The 9,336-nt window shown below is 39.5% G+C and overlaps 1 protein-coding gene across 1 annotated transcript in view; it reads left to right on the forward strand.

Annotated features, from left to right (window-relative positions):
* Positions 1 to 944: 944 nt before the first annotated feature.
* Positions 945 to 9,336, forward strand: part of CBG17840 — a gene marked incomplete at both ends in the record, with an annotated part of 9,950 nt that continues 1,558 nt past the window's right edge. The window contains 9 exons of the mRNA XM_002648877.1: positions 945 to 1,157; positions 1,376 to 1,496; positions 2,517 to 2,758; positions 4,046 to 4,386; positions 4,859 to 5,006; positions 5,351 to 5,433; positions 5,849 to 6,007; positions 7,662 to 7,908; positions 8,698 to 8,874. Coding sequence (XP_002648923.1) covers positions 945 to 1,157; positions 1,376 to 1,496; positions 2,517 to 2,758; positions 4,046 to 4,386; positions 4,859 to 5,006; positions 5,351 to 5,433; positions 5,849 to 6,007; positions 7,662 to 7,908; positions 8,698 to 8,874 — 1,731 coding nt within the window. The remainder of the gene's footprint in view (positions 1,158 to 1,375; positions 1,497 to 2,516; positions 2,759 to 4,045; positions 4,387 to 4,858; positions 5,007 to 5,350; positions 5,434 to 5,848; positions 6,008 to 7,661; positions 7,909 to 8,697; positions 8,875 to 9,336) is intronic.

Consider the following 9,336-nt stretch of genomic DNA (forward strand, 5'->3'; position numbering starts at 1 on the left):
GCACGTTTTTAGCTTCAAAATGAGCCTAAACACGACTAGGCTCCATCCACTTTAATTTTTCAGACGCGTCGCGGCCGTGCGTCGCGTGTCTAGATGAAACTTCAAAATCGTCAGAAATGGGTCGTGTTTGGGCTCATTTTGAAGCTAAGAATGTGACAAAGCTGAAAAATATAGTTTCAAAAGCTCTAAATCAAAAGTTTTGACTAGTTTTTGACGAATTTGAAGTTTTCCAATAACCATGCACCTTTAAACTGAAAATTTCAAATTTTTTAAAAACATGGCGCGACTATACTCGTTTTGATCGGCTCATTTAGCTGAATTCAAAAATCCAGAAATTTCCGATGCCCGGTGAAAATTGAGCTGGTTACGGTAGTTTTTTTTTTGAAATTATGCGTGTCAATGCGCCTTTAAAATCGAAGTTTTAAGCCGAAATAGGTCGTGTTTGGGCTCATTTTGATCGTCACGATGAGCTGAACACAGAAAAATGAATTTTTTCTGCCATTTTTCCCTTCTTCTTCTTCTTATTGTCCTAAAAAAGATTTTTTTTCGAAAATGTTCAAAATTTTAAAAAAGATTTTAAAAAGGCTCATTTTTTATTCTTGTCGATTTTCTATTTAATTTTCTTTATTTTTTTTTCTTTTTTCTCTTTTTTTTCCTTCTTTTCCCGCCCAAATTCCCCTCGAAAGTCCGAAAAAGAAGAAGAAGACACCGAGAGAGTGTGCAAAAACGTGAGAGTGCAGACACATTAGTACTCAAACGACACTCCGCTCACCCGCATGCGCGCGTTGTTTAGCCGGAAATATTTTTCAATTAATTTTAGCGATTTTTCAACGGATGTTTGTCGTTTTTCCGCCATTTTTCGAGCTTTTTGACTATTTTAAACATGATTTTCACGATTTTTCTAACCATTTAATGCTAAAAAACACGTTTTTCAGCCCAAAAACATGATTCCGATGGAGAACAAAAATCTTTATCCGATATCCGACGAAGACGAAATCGACGTGCTGAATTCAGATGACGAGGAGATGCTTCCAGAAGGCTCTTTTCATCATCAACCCGACGAGATTTATATGGTTCAGGAGGACGGCGAGGGCTATTATGACGATGATGATGAAGATGATCCGTTACAAGAATATCAATATGTAGAGGAGGATGGGGTACTGTAGAAAAATATAAAGCAAAAATTTGAGCTAGAAAATGCTGAAAAAACTGAAAAAATTCGAATTTTCGAAAAAAAATTTTTTTTCAAAATTTCGAATTTTTTGACTTAAAATCGTTCAAAATTGTCTGAAAATTTTGAATTTCGACTCTAAAAAATTCCAGAAAAATGTCTAAGCCCAATTTCTGCCAAAAAATTGAAAAAGTTCATTTCCAGACCTACATGCACGACCAAAACTACTCAAATCCCGACTACGTCGACGCGCACTATATAAATACGGATGTGCAATTTTTGCACCAACAAAAAGATTCGGAGATTTTTGAATTTTTTGAAAATCGTGAGTTTTTTTTGTGAAAAAATTTCAACTTTGAGCCAAGAAACGTGTTTTTTGGCTGAAAAATGGCTGAAAATTGCTGAAAATAGCTCATTTTCAGCTCAAATCACCCCTAGAACGATCATTTTTAGCCCAAAACGTCGAATTTCTGAAATTTGAGCCGAAACTTTGTTTCGAAACGTTTCGCTCAAAGAATTATAGATTTTTTTAGCTGAAATTACTCATTTGAGCTCAATTCGAGGTTAAAAATGACTCAAAAATGCCATTTTTTCAGCTCAAAATACCCCTGAAATGACCAATTTCAGCCTAAAACTATGAATTTTGTGTATTTTGTGAACTTTCCAGTCGAAAAATGACCAATTTTAGGCTGAAATTACGGTATTTTTGCCTATTTTTCAGCTCAAAATACCCCACAAATGACCAATTTTGAACCTAAAACTATGAATTTTGTGAATTTTCCGTCGAAAAATTCTATAAAATGGCTGATTTTTGGCCGAAATCACAGATTTTGCTCCATTTTCAGCGAAAAAGGGACCAAAATTCGGCTGAAATTAGTCATTTTAGCCTATTTTCAGCCGCAAAATGGCTCAAAAACTCGCATTTTCAGCTCATAATACCCCTAAAATGACCAATTTTCAGCCTCAAAATACCCCTAAACAGATCATTTTCAGGCAAAAACTTTGAATTTTGTGAATTTTCAGCCAGAAAGTGACCGTCTTAGGCTGAAATTACTCATTTCTTTCTCAAAAATGACCTAAAAATCACAATTTTCAGCCTTAAAACCCCCCGAAAAATGACTATTTTGTAAATTTTCAGCCAAAAATGATCAATTTTAGGCTGAAATTACGGTATTTTTGCCTATTTTTCAGCCGCAAAATGGCTCAAAAACTCGGATTTTCAGCTCAAAACTATACATTTTCTGTATTTTCAGTCGAAAAATGACAGATTTTAGGCTGAAATTAGTGTTTTCAGCACAAAAGCCTGTTTTCAGCACAAAAACCCCCTGTAAATCCCATTTTTCAGCCCAAAACGTTGAATTCATCACCACCGACGACCGCCTTCAAAAGTATCCGGAAATGCGTCAACTGCCGGCGTTAAGGCGTCATTGGCGACAGGCGAACGCACGGAATAAGCCACAATTATTCATACCGCTCAATGGAATACAATTGGACCCGCTGGAATCGGCTGGAAATGCTCTGCTGGTGGCGAATAAGATTTATCCGGCCATCGGGCAATCCCTACAGAATAATAGTCAGAAATCAGGGGTAAGGAGCTCATAAAACGCTGAAAATGACCGAAATTTCGGCTCAAAATGGCCTAAAATAGCATGAAACATGTATAAATTGGCCTTAAACCGCCAAAAAAGACCCAAATTGAGCTGCACGAGAAATGCGCCAAGGCACGAGAAATGCGTCAAGGCGAAAATTGACCTAAGATAAGTCTAGAATAGCTTAACATGGCTTTAAATGATCTAAAACAGTGAGTTTGAACTTGTACGAGAAATGCGTCATGGCACGAGAAACGCGTCAAGGCAAAAAATGGCCTGAAATTGGCCCAAAATGCGCTTAAACTAGCTTCGAATGCGCTGAAATTGACTTTTTCAATTTGCACGAGAATTGCGTCAAGGCACGAGAAATGCGTCAAGGCAAAAATTGACCTGAAATTAATCTAAAATAGCCGAAAATGGCTTTAAATGATCTAAAACAGTGAGTTTGAATTTGCACGAGAAAGGCGTCAAGGCACGAGAAATGCGTCAAGGCAAAAAAACGAACTAAAATTAGTCTGGAATAGCGTCAAATGGCTTCAAATGAGCTAAAACCATGTAATTCAACAGGCACGAGAAATGCGCCAAGGCACGAAAAGTGTGTCAAGAAACACTTCTCGTGTCTTGACGTGTATTTTGGTGCCTTGACGCACTTCTTGTCCAAATTGAAATTCGTGATTTTAGGTCTTTCTGTGACATTCTGGCCTAATTCTAGGCGCTGTTTGACGTTGGCGTATTTCTCGTGCCTTGGCGCATTTCCCGTGCAAATTGAAAAAGTCAAGTTAAGGTCATTCAAGGTTATTTGAAATCATTGTAGACTGATTTTCCGTCATTTAATGCTTTGACGCATTTCTCGTGCCTTGACGCATATCTAGTGTCTTGACGCATTTTGCGTGCCTTGGCGCATGTTCGGTGGTTTGCCCATTTTAGGCCCTTCTATGGTATTCTGGACTAATTCTAGGTCATTATTCCTGGCCCCGCCTTTGCGCATTTCTCGTTACTTGGCGCACTTCTCGTGCGTTGACGCAATATCGGTGTCTTTGCGCATTCCTCGTGTGCAAATTGAAATTCACGTTTGTAACTCATTTTAGGTTTTTTTGACCTTGGCGCATTTCTGGTGCCTTGGCGCATTTCTGGTGCCTTGACGCATTTTTGGTGTCTAACCGATTTTAGCTCATTTTGAACCGATTTTAAGCCAATTTTCGGCATTTTTAGCCGATGCGGGGTCATTTTTCGGTGTTTTCAACAGTTTAAGACCGTTTCTAGACCCATTATGATCGATTTTCAGCCTCCAAAAGCGCCAAAAGTGTTCTCCCGCCTTCCATCACTCCAACCCACCCGTCAAAAAGCGACGCCGCACATTCGAAAGATAATTCGTCCCAAACCGATAGTTTTCACCGAGCCCACCACCACCAAAGGGATTACTGTATGTCCGACGATTGCTCATGGAATGACCCCATTGCCCGATAAATACTTTCAACGACGACAAACGCTGACGGCTGAGCAAGCGGGATTTGATTCCGAAAATGTGATTTGTGATATTTGTAATTTTGTATTCCGCCAAAAAGCGGTTTATCAGACGCATATGAAGAAGCACGCCGATCAGGAAGAGGAGGAGGTCATTATAAGGTTAGCAATGACCCGAAAATCGTGAAAAATGACCCAAAAATCGTCAAAAATGGCCCAGAAATGGCCTAAAATCGAATTTTCCGAAAAATGAAAACTACAGTAATCCCGTTAATTGTTCACCAAAATTTTTCGAAACGGCAATTTTTGTACTCAGCTCGTCGAGAGCTTTGAAATGAGCCCAAACACGACTAGGCTCCGTTCACTTTGATTTTTCAGACGCGTCGCGGTCGTGCGTCGCGTGTCTAAAGGCGAATTTTCAAAATGGGCGGAGCCTAGTCGTGTTTGGGCTCTTTTTGATGCTATCAACGAGCCGGGTACGAAAATATAAAAATTTTCAATTTCCGGCGAAAATTGAGCCGGTTACGGTAGTTTGAAATTTTTGGAAAAATCGAAAAAAAGTTTCATTTCGAAAATATACAAAAAATTCCCAAAAATCACAAAAAAAACGATCCAAAAATCAATTTTTCTACAGTGACACCATAGGACTACTGTGCCCGGTGTCAGACTGCAACACTCGATGTGACACACTGGCGACTACGGTAAAACATATGAAAGACGCGCACAGTATACAGGATATTGTATTCGAGAAAGTCGTTTTTAAGGATATGACGGAGTTTAAGGTGAGAAAGGAACCGAAAATCACGAGAAAAGGGTCCAAAATCATGGAAAATGACTTTTAGGAATAGAAATGCAGATCTCAAAACCAAAAATTCGAATTTCCCACCTTTTGTTACCCCGGGAAACCAATTTTCAGCTTTCTAGCTCAAAGTGTCGTAAAATGTGGTGTCTGGTCTGCAAACACCGCGTAGATCAAAGTGTTTGCGGACCAAACACCAAACTTCACGACAATTCGAGCTAGCGAGCTGGAAATTGGTTTCCAGAGATAAAAAGTGATGAGAAGCTCGATTTTTGTAGTTTTGAAGCTTAAAAAACAATAAGAAAGCTGAAAATTTTGAATTTTCAGCTCTGGAAAGCGGAACTGGAACGTCTGACAATGTCGAAGTATAGCCGAACGTCTGGAAGACAGAATATATACAGCAAATCGACGTAAGCCTATCATTTTAACAGTGAAAAAATTGACAAATTTTGAACTTTTCGAGCATTTACGAAATTCCCAACTACCGTAACCCGCTCAATTCTTGTCGGAACTCAAAAATTTTTGCATTTCCGAATTCAGCTCGTTGAGAGCTTCAAAATGAGTATAAACATGCCATGTTTCTGAAAATTTTGAACTTTCGGGTTTAAAGGCGCATGGTCCCTTGGAAAATTCGAAAAATTTCAAATTTCTCAGAAATTGGCCGTGTTTGGGCTCATTTCGACGACATTTTCGAGCTGAGAACAAATTTCTGGTTCAAAAAAATTTTTTGGGGTGACCTGATCGATTTTTGCTCATTTTGAAGCTCTCAACGAGCTGAATTCCAAAAACCCAAGTTTTGGATTACTGTAGTTGCCATTTTTCCAGATATTATCAATGCGCGCTATCTGGAACGGGCGTGAATGCGATGAAGATGAGCAAAGTCGCTCGGAACCATGTGGAGCATGATCCTTTAAGAAAACGACAGAGCAAGAAGTTGGAGAAGTCGTGTACCGCCTTCTTCCAGGTCAAAGAAATGGATGATGGGTAAGGTTTTTGGCTGAAAATGAGTTTTTTTTCAAAATTTCAAACTACCGTAACTCTGACCATTTTCGATATTTTCTTATGAAACGTAGTTTTTTGCGCCCAGCTTGACAAGAGCTTCAAAATGAGCCCAAACACGACCCCTTTCCTTCAATTTTGATTTTTCTGACGCGTCGCGGTCGTGCGTCGCGTGTCTAACGGTGAAATTTCGAAATGGGCGGAGCCTAGTCGTGTTTGAGCTCATTTTGAAGCTGAGAACGTGAGAAAAACGAATATCTAAAACAAAAATACGGTAGAGGCCGAAATTTTGAGTTATTGTCAGATTTTCGAAAAAAATATGGTTCTTTTTAAAAAATTGAAATTGCTCTAACTTTGTCAGTTTACACTATTTCTGGTTATTATTTCAATTTTTGAGTTTTTTTAGTTTTCAGCTTCAAAATGAGCCCAAACACGCCTAGGCTCCGCCCATTTTGAAATTTCATCGTCGGACACGCGACGCGCGACCGCGACGTGTCTGAAAAATCAAAGTGTGCGGAGCCTAGTCGCGTTTGGGCTCTTTTCAAAGCTCTCAACGAGCTGAGCTCAAAAGTGCAAGTCATAAAATGTTTTTCCACGGCTTTGAGAAATTACTGTAGTTTTCCTGTTTTGGAAAATTTCGAAACTACCGTAACCCGCTCAAATTTCGCCAAAAATCAAAGATGTTCAGATTTTTGAATTCAACTCGTTGAGAGCTTCAAAACGAGCCCAAACATGCCTAGGCTCCGCCCATTTTGAAGTTTCATCGTCGGACACGCGACGCGCGACCGCGACGTGTCTGAAAAATCAAAGTGTGCGGAGCCTAGGCGTGTTTGGGCTCCTTTCAAAGCTCTCAATGAGCTTAGTCCAGAGATCTGAAAAATTTTGATTTCCTCGCGAAAATTGATTAAGTTACTGTAGTCTTCATTTTCTCGAAAAGTGTTCAAACTACTGTAACCCGCTCAATTATCGCCAGAACTCAAAATTTTTTCGATTTTCGAATCCAGCTCGTTGAGAGCTTCAAAATGAGTATAAACATGCCTAGTTTTGGAGAATTTCGAAAATCTACAGTAATCCCAATTTTAAAGGCGCAGGGACCCCTGAAATTTCCAAGTAGGCGGAGCCTAGTCGCGTTGGAGCTCATTTTGAAGCTGAGTACGTGAGAAAAGCGAATATCTAAAACAAAAATACGGTAGAAGCCGAAGTTTTGAGTTATGGTCAAATTTTCGAGAAGCAATTTTTTTTTTCAAAAAATTTGAAATTGCTCTAACTCTGTCAGTTTTCGATATTTCCACATAACACTTGAATTTCTGAATTGAGCTCATAATGAGCTTCAAAATGAGCCCAAACTCGACTAGGCTCCGCCCATTTTGAAATTTCACCTTTTGACAAAGTGGGCGGAGCCTAGTCGCGTTTGGACTCATTTTAAGCGCAATTTTGAGCTGAATACGAATTTCGCATCAAAAATGATTTCTGACAAATCCGGATCGATTTGTGATCGATTTATCGATTTTACAAAAAGTTGAATTTTCAGAAAATTCGAAAAAAAAATTTTTTTTTCAAAAATTGCGAATTCCTGCTCATTTTAAGCGGATTTTCCAGCTAAAAACGAATATTTCAACAGAAAAAATTATTTGTTCAGTACCGTAGTCCTCCGCGGTTGCACCAAACACTCGGGCCACGGAAGGGACCCACGGAGCCTTCCGCTGACCGACGAGATAAAAATGGAAATTGCGAATTTGCTGATCGAAGGATTCGATGAAACTCAAATCGTTGATAAGCTGAGAGAGGGGACCGATAGTTGGGACCGGAAATTTTATCTGCAAACGTATGAAGTTCGAAATGTCTATACGAAAATCGAGAGATTCAAAGCGGAGTATGCTAGGAAGGTTTGTGACCCAAAAAGCATTGAAAAACATGAAAAATGACCTAAAAACCATGAAAATTGACCGGAAAATGTGGAAAATTCGAATTTTCAAAAACCCAAATTTTCAAGGACCCAAAATTTTTGGATCAACTCGAATTTTTAGATTCTCTAACCCGAAAATTCGTTTCTAGCACGTTTTCAGCTTCAAAATGAGCCCTTACACGACTAGGATTCGTCAACTTTGATATTTCAGACGCGTCGCGGTCGTGCGTCGCGTGTCAATAGGTGAAATTTCAAAATGGGCGGAGCCTAGGCGTGTTTGGGCTCATTTTGAAGCTCTCAACGAGTTGAATTCAAAAAGCTGAACATCTTTGATTTTTGGCGAAATTTGAGCGGGTTACGGTAGTTTCGAAATTTTCCAAAACAGGAAAACTACAGTAATCTCTCAAAGCCGTGGAAAAACATTTTACAACTTGCATTTTTGAGCTCAGCTCGTTGAGAGCTTTGAAAGGAGCCCAAACACGCCTAGGCTCCGCCCACTTTGATTTTTCAGACGCGTCGCGGTCGTGCGCCCACTTTGTCAAAAGGTGAAATTTCAAAATGGGCGGAGCCTAGGCGAGTTTGGGCTCATTTTGAAGCTCTCAATGAGCTGAATTCAAAAATCTAGAAATTTTTGATTTCCGGCGAGAATTGAGCGGGTTACGGTAGTTTCGAAATTTTCCAAAATTTGGATTTTTCGGAAAAAAATTTTTCTTTTCAACCAAAATTTCGAGCTGAAAACGAATTGCTCATCTTAAAAATCGATTTCCAGATGATCAGCGGCGAAAAACTGCCAAATTTGGCGGACGTCGTCCGACGGACGGCGGCTCCACAGCCGTCCCAATCGACGTCGTCGTCGGCGCGAAATTTGAATGTTTCAAATTCGCGCGCAAAGTTGGCGTGTAGCAAGTATCCGACAGCGAACTATGAGCAATCACAGCATTCAGATGTAAGGTTTTTTTTTGAATTTTTGAAAAATAATAAAATCTGGGGTAAGGACTGCAAAAATCTTTGAAAATAGTCTGGAATTGACCTGAAAGACCTTAAAATAGGGCTAAAACAGCCTAAAGTAGGCCTGAAACGGCCTAAAATTAAATTTTTCAATTCGCACGAGAAATGCGCCAAGGCACGAAAAAGACGCCAAGGCACGAGAAACGCGCCAAGGAAAAAAAAGCGACCTAAAATTAATCTAGAACAGCGTCAAATGGCTTCAAATGATCTAAATCCGTGAATTTCAATTTGCACGAGAAATGCGCCAAGACACGAAAAAGACGTCAAGACAAGAAGACCTAAAAATAGTCTAGAATAGCGTCGAATGGATCTTAAAACGATTTAAATGATCTAAAACTGTGAATTTCAATTCGCACGAGAAATACGTCAAGGCACGAGAAGTGTGTCAAGGAACACTTCT

The sequence above is a fragment of the Caenorhabditis briggsae genome (genome assembly GCF_000004555.2).
Source record: "Caenorhabditis briggsae complete genome, chrV, whole genome shotgun sequence".
Classification (NCBI taxonomy): Eukaryota; Metazoa; Nematoda; class Chromadorea; order Rhabditida; family Rhabditidae; genus Caenorhabditis; species Caenorhabditis briggsae.